Source organism: Engystomops pustulosus, chromosome 7 (genome assembly GCF_040894005.1).
Source record: "Engystomops pustulosus chromosome 7, aEngPut4.maternal, whole genome shotgun sequence".
NCBI classification, from domain to species: Eukaryota; Metazoa; Chordata; class Amphibia; order Anura; family Leptodactylidae; genus Engystomops; species Engystomops pustulosus.
Genome location: NC_092417.1, coordinates 113256359 through 113275101, shown reverse-complemented (window position 1 = coordinate 113275101; position 18743 = coordinate 113256359). Strand labels below are relative to the sequence as shown.

At 40.7% G+C, this 18743-nt stretch overlaps 1 protein-coding gene across 1 annotated transcript; it reads left to right on the top strand.

The window, feature by feature from the left end:
• Window positions 1-5373: 5373 nt before the first annotated feature.
• Window positions 5374-18384, top strand: LOC140070203 (5-hydroxytryptamine receptor 3A-like). The gene is made up of 6 exons (XM_072116552.1): window positions 5374-5417; window positions 5611-5783; window positions 8038-8168; window positions 10271-10478; window positions 11510-11713; window positions 17815-18384. The coding sequence occupies exons 1-6, from the start codon at window positions 5374-5376 to the stop codon at window positions 18087-18089; spliced, it is 1035 nt and encodes a 344-aa protein (XP_071972653.1). The 3' UTR covers window positions 18090-18384.
• Window positions 18385-18743: the final 359 nt, after the last annotated feature.

Genomic DNA, 18743 nt, shown 5'->3' with positions numbered 1-18743 from the left:
TTTGTATCCCATAAGGCATTAAAGATGAAACAACACCCAAAAATGTGTACTAGCATTTCTCCCGAGTATAAAATTGCCCCACACATGCAAATAAAATGTTGTATGGGTACGCAGTGAAGCTCAGAAGGGAAAGAGGGGCGTTGGCCTTTTAGAAGCCAAATTTGACATACATCCTTTACATGTGTCAGGATGCATTTAGAGAGCTGTAGTGGTACCAAGACAGAGGAGAACCCAAACATGTGTCACCATTTTGGAAGGCACACCCCTTAGAGAATTTAGCAAGGTGTAATATGTGTATTTGTCCGTAAAGGTGTTTAATTTCATTAGGACTTAAATAGGAAAAAGGTAAAAATTTTCCTATAAAGGTCATTTTACTCCTAATTTTATATAGCCACAAGGGATAAAAAAATATAATAACCCCCCAAAATGTGTAAACCTATTTCTCTCGAGTGTAGAAGTACCCCACATGTGTATATAAAATGTCGTATGGGCGCACAGTAAAAGGAAAGGGGGATGTTTGCCTTTTAGAAGCCAAATTTGACAAATGTTTGACATGCATTTGGAGAACCCTAGTGGTATAAAACGGATAAGAATCCGAAAAAGTGTCCCTAATTTTTGAATGTACACCCCTTAGAGAATTTTGCAATGTGTTATATATGTATTTGCCCGTACAGGTAAATGATCCAATTAGGCCCTAAACATTAAAAAGGTGAAAATTTTCCTATAAATGTCACTTTACCCCTAATTTTTGTAAGTCACAAGGGATAATATATTAAATAACCCCAAAAAAGGTGTAAAACTATTTCTCCCGAGTGTAGAAGTACCCCACATGTGCATATAAAATGCTTTATGGGCGCACAGTAGAGGAAAAGAGGGATGTTTGTCTTTTAGAGGCCAAATTTGACAGAAATCCTTCACATGTGTCAGGATACATTTGGAGAGCCGTAGTGGTACCAAAACAGAGGAAAACCCAAAAAGTGACCCTAATTGTTGAATGTACACCCCTTGGGGAATTTAGCAAGGTGTAATATGTGGTGTAGGGTAATACACGTGGTGAAATGAGCATTTTGAACATATAGGTGGTTTCCAAATATGATGTGCAATACAGTCCAAGATGGAAATTGCAATTATTTCTGGAGAGTTCAGAGCCCATTATGTGGCGCCCCTTATGAAATAATGGAGGGGTATAGGGAGCAATGGGACCTAACAGTTGTTACAATTATTAATTTTACCGAAAATTAATTCACAACAGGTTGGGCGTGAATTGTGAATGTGTTGCGTATAAGGAGGTAGAATATACCAGGGGACCAACTAAACTTTTGTCACTCTGGAGGTGTCGCAGGTCTATTAGTAGTATGTAGTGTCCATCCTAACTCCTCTTTTGGAACAGACTCTTTAGTGAGTCCTACCTTTACAAGCAGCAGAATTCACCGGGAAAATTCTGTCCTGGCAAAACACAGGAACATCTAAACCAGAGGTACTGGGGCCCCGTCCTTCTTGTCCCAATATTAGTTTCCTAATATCTTCCTCTTGAAAACGGAGAAATGATACGGCAGGACCTGCACATTGGAACAGCTCGTAAGAGTTGTACAGCATCATCTCTACAATGTGTACGGCCAGCGCTTTTGTACCAAATCTTCGTTTTTCGTAGGGAAATTATCGCCAAGTGTTGCTCTTATTCACCCTAGCGATGCCCATTGTGACGAATACTGCTGCTTTTGGCTGGACCAAATCGACCAGCCAATAGCGGCAAACATGGACAGAGGGGGGAAACAAAACCCCTCTGGACCGCAAAGCACAATTGGTGGCTGTCAGGAACAGCCGCCACCCTGCCCCGATCACCGTGTCTACAGACGTCATAAGTAAATTCGCTGCTATTGGCTGGTCTGAATTGATGAGCCAGTAGCAGCGATCATGTGGGTGGGACGTAACCCTTCTGTTCCATGGGGCAGGATGGATGGCCGTCAGGAACAGCCGCCATCTTGCCCCGATCACTGTGTCTGAACCGTGTTGGCAAGTCACTACCCGCCGCACCGTTCTATAACAACGCACGTTGGGAATAGGCTATACAAATCTTTATTTTTTAAAGGGGTTATCCGGGTTTAATTTTTTTTTTTATGGCCGGGCTGGGGAGGGCTATTTAAACATAATAAACATGTACTTACCTCCTCCGGTGCTGCCGATGTCCCGCGCCGCGGCCCGTCTTCTCCGTGCGCCAGCTTCACTAACAGTGCGCACAGGGAGCTTCCGGCCGGCCGGAAGCTCCCATGCGCACCATCTCCCAGCGCTTACAACGCTGAGAGATAGGGACGGATGGGAGGAGCCGTCCACAACGCGGACCGGAAGCTCCCTGTGCGCGGGTTCCGTGCCCCTGTTTGTTTACAGGGGCACGGAACGAAGTGACCGCGGCGCGGGACATCGGCGGCGCCGGAGGAGGTAAGTCCATGTTTATTATGTTTAACTATCCCTCCCCAGCCCGGCCATAAAAAAAAAATTAAACCCGGATAACCCCTTTAAGCAATTTAGACAAATAAGGGCTTATTTTTTGCGAGATGAGATGCACTGTAAAAAAACTTCATTTTAGTGGGTATTTAGCTTATTGAAGCAATTTTATTAACTTTTTACGTGTGGAGGAAAATAAAATCATCAATTCTTGTTTTGGATTTTTAGCATTTTTTTGGGGGGGTGTTCACTGTAGCATAACAATAATATATTATCTTTATTCTACGGATCACTACGATTATGGTGATACCTCATTTATATAGTTTATTTTATATTTGTCCAATTTTATTGAAGGAAAACTGCATTTGTTTTAGTATTGCCATTTTTATACCGGCATAACTATAGTATTTTTTGGTTGACGGAGCTGGTTGTAAGCTTATTTTTTGCGTGACAAGATGTTCTTTTCATTGGTATCATTTTTGTGATTGTAACTTTTTCGGATCACTTTTTAGAACATTTTTTGTAAAGCAATTTGATAAAAAGTTTAAATTTTTGGCAAGTTTTTTTGGTTTTTTTTTTACCACGTTCACCGAGCGGGTCCAATTATGATTAGGATTTATTGTACAGATTGTTACGGACGCAGCGATACCAAATAAGTGGGTTTTTTTTGTGATTTAGTGTTTTTATAGTTTATTACTTGTGTAAAGGGAAATGTGGTGTTTGGGGGGACTTTCACTTTCTTTTATTATTTCTTTTTATTTAAAAAAAAGCTTTATTTATTTTTTTTACTTTTTTTACAGTTACTAACATCTTAGCTTGAACAAGTGATCTTCTGATCACTTGTTCAAGCTCTTTTACAGCTTACACAGTGCAATACAGATGTATTGCACTGTGTAATGTAAGACACTGAGCATGCTGCGCATGCTCAGTGTCTTACAGCCGGGTCCTGCCAGGAGGCAGGGACCCGGCTTCCGGATGAAGATCGTGCAGCCCCGGGCACCGGCAGTCCCGGGGCTGCGATCGGAGCTGCGGACCCCCCCGGTAAGCGCCGCGGGGGGGTCCGATTGACATGTAATTGAATTTAAATGCCTCTAACACGCCGCGGTCAGCGCGACCGCGAAGTGTTAGGGGTTAACACCCGCGATCGGAGAAATCTCCGATCGCGGGTGTTAGAGGCGGGTGTCAGCTATAATATATAGCCGACACCCGCAGCTTCTGGCGCCGGCTCCGTTCAGGAGCCGGCGCCAGAAGCTTGACGTAATAGTACTGCATTTTGCGGGAAGTCACCTCCCGCCATGCAGTACTAGTATGTCAAATGTCGGGAAGGGGTTAAAGAGTAACTGTAAAATTACATGACAAAAAATAGTTTTAGCACAGCTCAAGAGAGTCTTTGACAACAATTCCAATAATACATATATCATGCTACTGGCTACTTTCTATCCTGTGATATATGGTGAATAGCATATAAACATATAAACAGCAGAGAAAAAGAGCTACAAGAAACTTCTGCTGAAAATATACTTATTACAATATCAGTACGTAGATATATGTACACCATATACATGGAACGACCAAACAGAAGGGGAAAGCAAGTGGCCCCAGATGAAAACAGGGGCAACCATGGAGTACAAAAGTGAAGGGATCGGGGGTGAAAATAAAAAAATAAAAATATTGTTCAATATACATGGAGTGAAAACTGGAGGTACCTTCCGGCATCAACAAATCCATATAGCCACAATACACTCACCCGAAAGCATCATGGTGGGCGATCCAGGGGAGCCAGTAATATACCCCGACACGTGTTTCGCACTGATGCTTTCCACTTCTGTTTGGTCATTCCACTTATATGGTATACATTTGTATATATTTATGTATTGATATTGTAATAAAGTATATTTTCAGTAGATGTTTCTTGTAGCTCTTTTTCTTTGCTGTATGGTGGATTATTGTTGAGGAGTTATATGTGATATAGAATATAGGGGTTTAGTCCCTTTTTTCAGTTGTGAATAGATATACAGGCAGTCCCCTACTTAAGAACTCTCGACTTACAAACGACCCCTAGTTACAGACTAGACCTCTGGTAATCGGTAATTTATTGTACTTTAGCCATAGGCTACAATAAACAGTTATCAAATGTGTCTTCAATTAAGATTTATTGTTAATCCTGGTTCTTATGACAACCCAAAATTTTGAAAATCCAATTGACACAGAGACCAAAAAAATTTTGACTGGGGTTACAATTATAAAATATACAGTTCCGACCTACATACAAATTCAACTTAAGAACAAACCTACAGAACCTATCTTGTACATAACCTGGGGACTGCCTGTAAAATCCTCTCAGCTTTTCCTGAAGTGGGTGGGACTTCCTGGTTATGATATCAGCCAGAGCACTGAGGGTATTCACGTGAACATGCACAAACAGCTCAGCCAATCAGTACACAGAATCAGTGTTACTGCTTGTACAGAGATCTAGTGCAAAGAAAGTCAGTAAAGACACAGTGTGCTCCCATACCGTGCAGCTCTCTTCTTCTCCTGCCTCTTATCAGTCGCGGCTCAGTGCAGAGGCATGACATCATCACATGCCACATGTGCCCCTGCATAGAACGGAGCAGTGTGAGCAGATGAACAGGTGCTGTGTCGCACCCATGTCTTAAAGAGACAGTTGCGTTTTATTTATCGGGCTACTTACATGGCAGATGCGGCCCTGCCAAGTATATAAGCCCCACCACCTCATACCACAGTAGTGGAGGGTTGATGATTTGGGGTTTTTTGCTTTGCAGACAGAGAAACTGGGTGCCTTGCAAGCTCAAATAAGTTGACCTTGAACTTTGTACCAAACTACAGTACTTTAAATAAGGGTCCATCTATTTAACAGTTAAAGCTTGGCTTTAGTATATGGAATTACTAGCTGCTCCTGACATTACCGATATGCACCTGAAGCTTAATGAGTATCTGGTATTGAAGAAAGTATGGTAAGTACCATTGGCTGGTATTTGTTGGAATAATCCTACTGATAACAGTTGATAAAAAGCACATTAGTTTGGTTGGGTGATTGCTTACCTTGTTGATACTTATATAAATATAACAAAGTAAAAAGTTGTTCATTAAGTTGAATACATAATTGTTGTATCTATCTTCATTGTTTGCCAATTATCTTATTTATAGGACAGAGGCAGATGATAAGAATCCTGTTATCCCTTTCTACAATATTGATAATAATGGATTGATTTCATTTGGAAAACCCATAAGGATTGCTAGTACCTGCAACCTAGATGTCTACTTTTTTCCATTTGACACTCAGCGTTGCAACATAACTGTTTTAAATTATTTCAATGATGGTAAGCTTAAAGATTTCACTTTGTTCTAAATTCTACAGGTAAACAAATGCAATAAATTTATATTATTGAGGAATCTTAAAAGTGACTTATTGCAGTTCAATACATAATTAATATATTAATGCATAATTCCTAGAAACCGTTTTAAAGAGTCTTTTCAACAACAATCCCTTTTGTACAGCCAGCATTTGTCAATCAGATTAGTTAGAAAAGTAAAGGGGAAACAAAATTCAACCCCCATTATGTTTACCCTTCTGGGGGTTTCTGACAGACATAAAAGTGAAAAATGGTTTGTCATTGTACATGCTCTTAATTGGACTCCCAAGAATCTGCTTACATATAGGGCTGATTGTTGGACCCTGGAGTCTGTATAAGACACCAGTCTGTCATAGCAACCTATTCTGTGCCCCAGGGGACAGGATACTGTTGGATATAAATTTGAGGTGAGTGGAGCCTTCCAATATATGTTTTCACATGACATGTGTTTAGTCTAAACCTGTTTAGTCTCCATCTGTGAGTAGATGAGGATGATAATAGTGGACCTGTCAATTTGATAATATGACAGGAAACTTGTCCATCAAAATAATAATTAGAGATGAGCGAGTATACTCGTCCGAGCTTGATGCTCGTTCGAGTATTAAGGTACTCGAAACGGCTCGTTGCTCAGACGAGTATTTCCCATGTTCGAGATCGAGCATTTAATTAAAAAAACACAGTGAAGAACAGTGAAGAATAGAATAAAAACAGTGAACACAGTGAACACAGGATCATTTAAGTGAAAAACACAGTGAAGAATAGATTACAGATGTTCGGCACATCAGCTTACCTGTCGGAAGATACGCGTGGAACGGTGCAAACAAAATAGTATGTGAAGAACAATATATATGTGTGAAGAACACATTGAAGAACACGGTGAGCAGTACAGAGACATTGGGGAGCAGGACAGAGACATCGGAGAGCAGGACAGAGACATCAGGGAGCAGCACAGAGACATCAGGGAGCAGCACAGAGACATCGGGGAGCAGCACAGAGACATCGTGGAGCAGCACAGAGACATCGTGGAGCAGCACAGAGACATCGGTGAGCAGCACAGAGACATCAGGGAGCAGCACAGAGACATCAGGGAGCAGCACAGAGAAATTGGTGAGCAGCACAGAGACATCGGGGAGCGGGACAGAGACATCGGGGAGCAGGACAGAGACATCGGGGAACAGGACAGAGACATAGGGGGACCTCAAAGAGACATCGGGGAGCAGCACAGAGACATAAGGGAGGACAGAGACATCAGAAAACAGAACATAGACATCGGGGAGGAAGACAGCGAAATCAGGGAACAGGACAGAGACATCGGGGAGCAGCACAGAGAGATCGGGGAACAGTACAGAGACATAGGGAAGGGCAGAGAAATCGGGGAGACTTCAGTGGAAGAAGAGGAGCGGATCCCAGGACAGTGCATCCAGGAGATCAGCACCAAGGACAGCACCTGCAATCAGTTAAATCCGCTGTGTGTGAATGGGGGAAACACAGGAGAAGATCCCGAGGTCTCAGACACTTGCTGAAAGCTCAGAGAGAAAGTTGCAGATAAGAGATGACAGGACAAGTTATAACAGGGGTTCACCAGGAGAGGGGGGAAGGGCATAGAGGGTGAGGTATGGAAACATCTGCAATGTGTTCTTTACATGCTATTTTGTTCGCACTATTCCGCGCGTATCTCCCGACAAGTAAGCAGATGTGCCGAACATCTGTAATCTATTCTTCACAGTGTTTTTCACAGTTTTTTTTCACTTAAATGATCCTGTGTTCACTGTGTTCACCGTTTTTATTCTATTCTTCACTGTTCTTCACATCTGCTAACTTGTCGGGAGATAATATACGCACGGAGCAGGGAAGAATAGATTGCAGATGTTTGCATACATCTGCTAACTTATCAGAAGACATTCTTTTTCTACTAAATAACACATTTTATTCCCGAACCATGGTCCCTTTGAAAAATGCTCAAGTCTCCCATTGACTTCAATGGGGCTCGTTATTCAAGAAAGGAAAAGTTTGTCTCGAATAACGAGCACTCGAGCATTTTAGCGCTCGCTCATCTCAGTGCTATAATTAACTACCGGTAAGTGTATCTTATTTTCCTACAGGAACATGGCATCACTTGTGTTTATTGAATTCTTTGATGGGAAATGCTCTTTTGATCCATAAAACTAAAAATAATAAACAGAATTTCTTGATTGCTAACATGTATAATTTTATTTTGCAGACATAGAATTTATACCAAAATATGATTCCTCTTATATAAACAATCGGTCAAAAGAACATTTTTTTAATATTGGAGAATGGAAGCTGTTAAATTTTAGTGTATATGATATACCAAATGGAGCTCAATATGTGGTAAGTAACAAATGAACAGTTGTACAAACTTGTACATGTTCTGAGCACTTTAGTCATGCATAACCTCCAGTGCCATATACTACCTGCTAGGGAAATGTGAGGCTTAAAACAAAATTGTAAACATATAAACATTTCTGTGTTCCCATTCCTGTGTTACCACCACTTTGTATACCTTAAAAATAATAAAAATTAATATAATAAATTTAATAAAAATATAATAAAAATCCTTAAAACCTCATATACCACAAATAAAGGCTTCATCGCTCCACTCACCCTGGGGATTCGGCCTCCGATACTTAATTATGTACTCCTCCATCTTCGTTGCATTCCTCCTCCTTGGACCGAGACCCGGTGAGCTCTCAGCACATCTCATGCTTGTGCAGTAAGTGAATCTTGCACAGCTGCAAAGTGTTGCGGTTGGCTGCGCAAGATTCAGTGACCACACATGCACGGATACCCTTAAGTATTGCCCTGGCTGTGCTTACCTGCGGCACATTGCATTGGATTCTGTGGGGGTCATTTACTACTGGCCCGATTCGCGTTTTCCCGACGTGTTACCCGAATATTTCCGATTTGCGCTGATTTCCCCTGAATTGCCCCGGGATTTTGGCGCACGCGATCGGATTGTGGTGCATCGGCGCTGGCATGCACGCGACGGAAATCGGGGGGTGTGGCCGAACGAAAACCCCCCTCAAAAAAAAAAAGTGTTTTGCGGGACTCGCACTTACCTTCACTCGGTCTGGCTTGGTGAAGATCAGTGCCAGGGTGACATGTGCAGCGACGAAGCCTCATTTGTATACATTTTAAAATACTTTTTTCTTGCTAAACTATTGGCTTTTGTCCCTAAATAAACAAAATATGTCCTGGGATCAGTGGTACTCAGCCCAAAGGGTGGTGTGAGGACGTCATTTCTGCTGGGATCCAGGGATAGATTTCCTTTAATACATTTAAAAGCTGGTGGTAGTTTTCCTTTAAAGTAGTTAAGTACCCCTGGTAAAGAGCCATGAAATAAATAAAAACAATCTGACTGGAGCTCCGACTGTGTCCTTTTTAAATGTGCTTTGACAAATCCACTGTTGCGTTCCACTTCTAATCCTTAGGAACTTTTCAGGTGTGGTTCCACGAAAAAGGTACTTAGATGAGAATAGACCACTATTCAGACGATTCCGCTGCGTTTTCTTATGCCTTGCAACCACTCTATTTATTGCGGGTTGCTGTAGAAAGATTTGAACAGCAATAGTGCAGTATGTTCAACCAAGTTAAAATGTATTCAGATAAAAACACTTTTAACTTGGTTGAACATACTGCACTATTGCTGTTCAAATCTTTCTGCAGCAACCCGCAATAAATAGAGTGGTTGCAAGGCATAAGAAAATGCAGCGGAATCGTCTGAATAGTGGTCTTTTCTCATCTAAGTACCTTTTTCGTGGAACCACACCTGAAAAGTTCCTAAGGATTAGAAGTGGAATGGAACGATGGATTTGTCAAGGCACATTTAAAATGGACACAGTAGGAGCTCCGGTCAGATTGTTTTTATTTATTTCATGGCTTGTGGATGTGGGATCGGTCCTTGACTGTAGTGCAGCTCCTAAAGGGCTGAGTGTGCAACTTAAAATATTTCCTGGTATATAGCGTTGTCTGTCTTAGTGTTGTCATATTCAATGGGGCAGATTTACTCACCTGTCCCGACGCGATCCCGCTGCCGCGATTCAGGAAGATCGTGCGCCCGATATCCTGCATCTATCTTTCCCCGATCAGGTCCGCTGGAGTTCACCTTCTTCTTCCCAGTGCATGTAAGTGCTTTGCTTGCGACACAATTTAAATGTTAAATCCTGTGCGTTGTCTGAATCTGTGGGATCATTCATTGGCCCGCACCCCGATTTATGTCGCATGAAAGCTGGTGCGATTGCAACACAATCTAATTGCGTGCAACGCAATTCCCTGCGCGATCTCCGAAAACGTCGGAAAACCCAACGGAAATGCGGCCGCGGGACCTTAGTAAATAAGCCCCATTATATATACATTATTATTGAGTGTGCATTAGACTCAATCTAATCTTAATGACATATGTTCTATGTATTGCTCTATTTTGCTTCTTTTAGGTCACTATTAAAAGGAACGCCTCAGTTCAGGTCATCGCCTTTATCGTCCCAATTTGCTTTTTGATTTTCCTGGATGTAATTGCCATGTTTATACATCTAGAAGATACAGAGAGGCTTATGTTTAAAATCACAGTTGTACTCGGTTTTGCTTTACTTCTTGTTGTTCTGAACCAAGTTCTTGCTACATCTGAGAGCCCTCCGTTGTTGAGTATGTTTTTTTTTTGTCAACTCTTACATATCACTCTCTTAACAGTAAAAAAATAGTGGGTCACATTAACTAAGAAAGTAGTAACTGCACTAAAAGTGCTCTTCCTGTGTATAATGCTGGGTGGGCCAAATTGATTAAGAAATCATGAATCTGGTGCCAGAACGGCCCTAATTTGTGTCGCATGATGCCTAATGTAAATGCACCACAAAAGGGTTGTGTTGAAAACACATTTGTTATGCAGACATTTCTCAAATACCTGTGCAAGCAGTTTACACTAGAAAGATTGTGCAAAGTCTGACAGAAAACTGGAACAAAGCTCTTTAAATTAAATTGCCCCACAAAATACTTTTGGCTAGGACCCTTTTTGCTCATGGTACTAGTTTACACTAATGGGATGCAAATGGAACAGTAGCGAGTCTAAACTAATCATACTTATTGCACAGAGGGTAGAGAATACGTTCCACCTGTGTTAGAATTGGTCGTCTGACACCTCTGTAGAGGGGATGTGAAAAGTCCTTCTTTAAGGGTGTGCCCACACGCTCAGTTTTTCAGATGCCCAAACCAGAAGTGGAGTGATAATAGAGGAGGAGAAGCTCTTCTTAGTGATAAGTCCTCACCCATTATGATCCACAACTGCTTTTGGCTTCAAAAATTGCAATTGAAAAACTGAACTTGTGGCTGCACCCTCAACATTACTGAAAACAATGAACCCACTATCTAAAGACCTAAAGTACTATTCAGGCCTGAATATTTGCCAAATAAATATGTGGCACTTATGAAGCCAAATTAGTGACAAGATGTATATTATATTTAGCATTCAGGTAAATACATATACAGTATATGGTTTGATAAATACTTAGAAAACATTACAGCACCTAAGTGTATACCCAGCCATTTTCCTTTAGTTATGCCCCCTGTCCGTTCTATATTTTTTTTCTGTTATATTTATGCATGATAATATTATATTATAATAATTATAATTATATATTATAATATTATATTATGCTGTCTATTTTATGTTTGTTCTATAGGTGTATTCTGTTGTACCTGTATGGCCATCATGGTGGCTAGCATTATTGGATCCATCGCAACTACCTACATGAACGATCTGTCTGACACAAACTCAGAAGTGCCAGGCTGGATTCATTTCTTGGTTATAAAATGTCTAGCTCGTGTGCTGTTTTTCAAACTACCTCATAGACATGAAGTAAAAACTGAGACGTTAACAAAAGATGGTAAGTGGCATAAGTGGCTGACGCCATTTATGTCTAATAGAACACGCAGCTAAATGCAAATATTCTTATATACTCCACTAGTGACCACTGCTCACCATAGATTTAAAGCTTATGAAAAAAGGGGGCAAATGAGTTTTAAAGAGTTAACTTTTTAATATACTTCATTAAAGGGGTTGTTCACTTTCAGCAAATAATTGATATGGTTTGTGTAAGGAAAAGTTATACAATTTTCCAATATGCTTTCTGTATCAATTCATCACTGTTTTTCTAGATCTCTGCTTGCTTTCCTGCTATGTAAAGCTTCTATGTTTACTTCCAGTAGAAAGAAATCTGACCATGGTCTGACAGATTTTTATCCACTGGAAGTAAACATAGAAGCTCTCTATAGGATGAGAGCAAGCATACTGTAGATCTAGAAAACTGTGAGGATTGATACAGAAAGTATATTGGAAAATCTTATAACTTCGCCTTACACAAAACATATCAATTATTTGCTGAAAGCGGACAACCCCTTTAAGTAAAACTTCTATGTGTCTTGGTGATGTTCTTTCTCCTACAACCAAATCTAAAAGAAAACCCTGCACAACCAGATCACGGTATTGTAAAGTGTGTCGACACACAACCCACCAATTCATGAAAAGATGAAAAAATGTGTGACATGAAGGCAAAATCGCAAAACATAAGTAATTTTATTAATCACCTAGACACATAAATCTAACATAGAAAAATTAACATATAAAATAAATTAAAAATAGTACCAAAGTACATATAAGTTGTTTTGGCCAAGTAAAACAACCACACACCTCCTAAATAGATCCAAAATCACCTAAACTACCCCAATAGTAGTAAAAAATGAATACATCATAAAATATTTCCAACCACTACAAGATATATATCAAATCTAAGGACTAATGCAGGTAAGTACTCAGTCATCAGAGAAATCTCCCAAAGTATGAATGGTCAAACATGTCAAGTACACAAGGCAAGTCCTTAGCATATGTTACAAGTCAAGTGGTAGGAGAAAAGCTGGGTAAGGTAGCGAGTCAATAGGAGGTGGAGGGCTACCCACGCATTCCGTCTCCAACTGGAGACTTCCTCAGGACCAATGGCACTTCTAACCCTGAGGCCATGTTCACATTCCAAAGGCTCCACTTGTGATCAGATGTTTTGGTAACACTTTTTCCAACACTTTTTCCAACTAAACGTGAAGGAAATACGATCTTACAAAAGCTCTGTGGCGCTCCTTCCCTTCTGCGCTTCGCCATGTGCCCAGACAGTGGGTTACATGCACATATGGGTTATCCTCTTACTCGGAAGAAACTACAAATAAATTCGTAGATGCATTTTCTACTTTTATTCGGTTTCTGTGGGTAAACCATATATTAATGATAAATAGTGAATTCCAAATCAAACCTTTATTTTGTTTAAAGTTCTGTAAAATACTTAAAGGGTTAACAAGCTTCCTACCTGCTGTTTTAAATATAGTTTACGGTTTGAAGTTAATAGAACAGGGTCATATGTGTTCTATTAACAGAACTTCCAGAACCCCTATTGAAATAAAATGATTCTTAAAATTATGGATTCTAAAATTTTCTTGAAGATTTCAGTGAATGCTGTTCGATTTGTGATCTTTCTAGCATTGTAATAAAACAAAAAGACACTTCTAAAATGACACCAACACAAAGCTGATATATGGTAAATGTTAGTATTTAACTAATTTGGGTATTAAGGCAATCAGTTTGAAAAACAGAACATTTAGAATTTTGAAAATAGCTAATTTTTTGAAAATGTTTACCAAAATGTTTTTTTCGTAAATGCTTAATATATCAAACAAAACTTCCCACTCACTTGAAGTACAAAATTTGTCACAAACAACAAGCTCAAAAAACACCTAGGTAAGTTATGGATTTCTAGAGTTATAACCGGTTTTGAAAAATAGGCCTTGGTCATCAAGGCACAAATGAGCTCGGTCACTAAGTGATTAATGCAATGTAGTTAGGCAAGGTAGGTAGTCTCCTCAAAAAATAAGCACAATGGAACGTATTTTCTTATAAATCACAAATTTTATTTTCACCATCTGCTATATTGATTTATAAAATGTTCACAAAAGTTTAATAACACTTTAAAGGGTATCTACCAGCAAAAAATCACCCCACAAGTAAAAAATGCACAAAGTGTTACATGGGCCAGAGAGCTCTGGGAAGAAGAAAAGAACATGGCGGTAGTGTTCCTCACTGTATGGCGGTGGTGTTCCTCACTGTATGGCGGTAGTGTTCTTCACTGTATGGGGGTAGTGTACCTCACTGTATGGCTGTAGTGTTCCTCACTGTATGGGGGTAGTGTTCCTCACTGTATGGGGGTAGTGTTCCTCACTGTATGGAGGTAGTGTTCCTCACTGTACGGTGGTAGTGTTCCTCACTTTATGGGGGTAGTGTTCCTCACTGTATGGCGGTAGTGTTCTTCACTGTATGGAGGTAGTGTTCCTCACTGTATGGCAGTAGTGTTCCTCACTTTATGGGGGTAGTGTTCCTCACTGTATGGCGGTAGTGTTCCTCACTGTATGGAGGTAGTGTTCCTCACTGTATGGGGGTAGTGTCCCTCACTGTATGGGGATAGTGTTCCTCACTGTATGGCGGTAGTATTCCTCACTGTATGGGTGTAGTGTTCCTCACTGTATGGGGGTAGTGTTCCGCACTGTATGGCGGTGGTGTTCCTCACTATATGGGGGTAGTGTTCTTCACTGTATGGGGGTAGTGTTCCTCACTGTATGGAGGTAGTGTTCCTCACTGTACGGTGGTAGTGTTCCTCACTGTACGGTGGTAGTGTTCCTCACTTTATGGGGGTAGTGTTCCTCACTGTATGCCGGTAGTATTCCTCACTGTACGGTGGTAGTGTTCCTCACTGTATGGGGATAGTGTCCCTCACTGTATGGGGATAGTGTTCCTCACTGTATGGCTGTATTCCTCACTGTATGGCTGTATTCCTCACTGTATGGGGGGTAGTGTCCCTCACTGTATGGCAGTATTGTCCTCACTGTATAGGAGTAGTGTTCCTCACTGTATGGATGTAGTGTTCCTCACTGTATGGGAGTAGTGTCCCTCACTGTATGGGGATAGTGTTCCTCACTGTATGGCGGTAGTATTCCTCACTGTATGGGGGTAGTGTTCCTCACTGTATGAAGGTAGTGTTCCTCACTGTATGGCGGTAGTGTTCCTCACTGTATGGGGGTAGTGTTCCTCACTGTATGGCGGTAGTGTTCCTTACTGTATGAGGGTAGTGTTCCTCACTGTATGGGGGTAGTGTTCCTCACTGTATGGCGGTAGTGTTCCTCACTGTATGGCGGTAGTGTTCCTCACTGTATGGGGTTAGTGTTCCTCATTGTATGGGGGTAGTGTTCCTCACTGTATGCCGCTAGTGTTCCTCACTGTATGCCGCTAGTGTTCCTCACTGTATGGTTTTATTGCTCACTGTATGGCGGTAGTGTTCCTCATTGTATGGCTGTTGTGTTTCTCACTGTATGGGGTTAGTGTCCCTCACTGTATGGGGGTAGTATTCCTCACTATATGGCGGTAGTGTTCCTCACTGTATGGCGGTAGTGTTCCTCACTGTATGGCGGTAGTGTTCCTCACTGTATGGGGGTAGTGTTCCTCACTGTATGGCGGTAGTGTTTTTCACTGTATAGGGGTAGTGTTCCTCACTGTATGGCGGTAGTGTCCCTACCGTGTGATGACATTTTAATTGCTATCATTTTAAAGACTGTACGAGCTTTTGATCACTTTTTATAGAATTTTTTTTATATTTTTCAAAATGGCAAAAAGTGCCATTTTTGACTTTGGACGCTATTTTCCGTTACGGGGTTAAATGCAGTGAAAAACTAATATTTTTGTAGAACATTTTTGGACGCGGCGATTCCTAATGTGTTTATGATTTTTACTGTTTATTTATTTTTATATCAGTTCTAGGGAAAGGGGGTGATTGGAATTTTTAGGTTTTTTATTAAAATTTTTTTATTTTTATTTTGACTTTTTTTCAGACTCCCTAGGGTACTTTAACCCTAGGTTGTCTGGTCGATCCTATCATATACTGCCATACTATAGTATGGCAGTATATGGGGATTTACCTTATTCATTACAATGGGCTGATCGCACATTGTAATAAAGGGGTTAAGCCGAGGCAGCCTCGGGTCTCTTCGGAAGACCCGAGGTCGTCATGGTGACGGATCGATGCTCCCCGACACGGGGAGCGCCGATCCTCAGCAAGATGGCGGCGCCGATGCGGGTGTTACTGGTAAGTCTTTGCTGCAAAGACTTACCAGCTATGGAGAGGGCTCAGCCCGTGAGCCTTCTCCATGTACCTGCACCCGGCATGTGACGTAATTTAGTCCCATGGCGTGATTCGATTCGAATCGAATTTTGTTTGAAAATTCGGCGAACCGTATCGAAGCGAATTTTCACAAATTCGCCCATCTCTACTCCTGGTGCCCTGAGAAGCTACTTTGCATAAAGAAAAATGTTTTCCTCTAAAATGGCAGATAACAGGAAAGGTATTTTTAGAAAGCCTACAAATTGAGTTCAAAAAGACTAAAGAATTTCAGATAAAGTGTAGAGAACTGTAGCAACCAGTATGAGGCAACTGCTGTCAAGTCAAATAAGATCATGAATGTGAATCAAAAGAGGCATAGATCCAAACATAGATCTGCCACATAACAATCGCTGTGTAGACAATGTATCGATTTGTTTACGTCGGAACACTGGAGTAATTTGCACCTGAAATATCATGTGCCACATTTATTGAGGGTTTATTGATGTCCAGCACTCTTTGCTGCTAATTATTCATGCCTCCTCCATGATTTCACCTCCCTCTCCAACATGGGGAAATTTATGCCTCTTGTGTGATGTCTCCTACTTATCCAGAAGGTAGAAGGAGGTGATGTCACGCAGGACACTTTCCTATGCTTTTTTGTGGGCCAAAAAACTCCAATAAACAAAATCCAGTAAACATATGACATCAGACATGGTAGTTTTTGATGTTTCTTATTTAAGGGATGATAGGAAGATTATCTCAAAAGAGACACAATAGCAATAATTTGACATGTTTTGAATGGATGTGGGTTATAAACTCTTTTTGATATCTAGAATGATAACACTAAAAGGAACTCTGCAGAAGAACAACAAACTAAAAACTAAAAAGAGAAAGTCATAGTACCATAGGCTAACCTATACTAAGTTAGGAAACTAGAAGTGCAGGAAAAGTGTCAAAATTAAAGACCTGCAGCAAAATTGAGAGACAAAAAAAAGGTGTGAGTGTTGGAAAAGAAACTAAATTGTGGTGCCCCCCTGATAGGTGTTTGGGATAGGCTATTTTTTTATTTTATGCTGTAAGGACGTTGCAGTAGTGACCTTGTGGATCCCCAAAAAACCCTTAAATTTACAACCCCATTCCAATCAGGTAACTTTATCTTGCTTTCAATAGTCATCTGATTTGAAGAACTTAAAGTCCTCTTAGGCTAGATTTGCACGATGTATGCCTGCCGTACCATAGTACGGCGGGGATACATCGTCGCCGGAGGAGAGGAGCAGGGGATGAGCGCTGCTCACCCCGCCCCTCTCCATAGGAATACACAGCGCACGGCTCTGTATTCCGTTGAAAGATAGGACATGTCCTATCTTTCTACAGGCTATGGAGCGGTACGGTGCCACATGTTTGCTGCATTGTACGGCTCCCAATATATATACGTTATATATACGACATATATACGTCTCCCATATATACGTTCCCCATATGTTTTTGCGAATATAGCCTTACACAGCATTAGTGAAATAGATGTGCCAACTGGAATGCCATGTGACCTACTTTTTAATCTTTATGACATGATACATTCAAGCCTTTTTCAGTTCACTATGTCATTAGCAGATCTGCAATTTTACAACTTATGAGATTCATGCCCCTTTTCCAGACACTTTTGTAAACTTTCCAGCAAAGTACAAAAAATGTCTTCATGGGTGGAACATGTGCCTGAATTTTAGTACACTGATCTAATTAAACCTCCCACAATTAATATAATTACATGTAACATTACAACTGTCTATTATTTTTCTTAGGTTATACAGTTAACACAGAAATCAGCTTGGCTTCTCATCAAGTAATTGATGTATTATACACAAATATGGAAAACTCTTTGGAAGTAGAGTTACTGAAGACACTCTTGAAAGAAGTGCAAAATATTCACAAGAAATTGATTGACGCTAATGAAGATAATGAGGAAACAGACTGGCACACTGTTGCTCTAGTGGTTGATCGTCTATTTCTGATTTTCTACCTCATTACTATATTCCTTTTATTTGTTGTTGTATTTACACGGTGGGCCCAAAACTAAGACTTCATGATAGGAGTAAGGTGTCTTATTAATGGATGGTCCTATTGCTGCACACCCTTAAAAGTCATGAGAAAATAAAAATACTGTATTTCCCCTTTCGAAGGCAGAAGCAGTTAAAGATGTATTCTGGGAATATGAACATCTGATACAAAAACCCATGATGCTATAAATTAATTAATACAGTATAACTCAATGTCATTAATCACAGAGAGGAGCTTACTTTTATGATTCACAAAATTTTTCAAAAGTAGATTTAGTTATGTCTAAAATGGCTACCAGATACTAAGATACGACAACTCCCAGTTCTCACTAACATCTCCTCCCTCTTATGCTTTGCTCCCTGTGATGATCTAACAGACTGCCCTGCTCTGTTACCATAGTAATGATGTGTAACTGCCATCACTGCACATTGCCCCACGGAAATGACGTCCCACCACAACACTGTCCATCCTGAATGTATGAATGGGACACTTTTTTTAAAAAAAATGCGTCTGTTTTTCCGAATCCGTCGGGTTTTCGCTCGGCCACGCCCCCGATTTCCGTCGTTTGCATGCCGGTGCCGATGCGCCACAATCCGATCATGTGCGCCAAAAACCCGGGGCGATTCAGGGAAAATCGGTGCAAAACTGAAAAATTCAGGTAACCCACCATAAA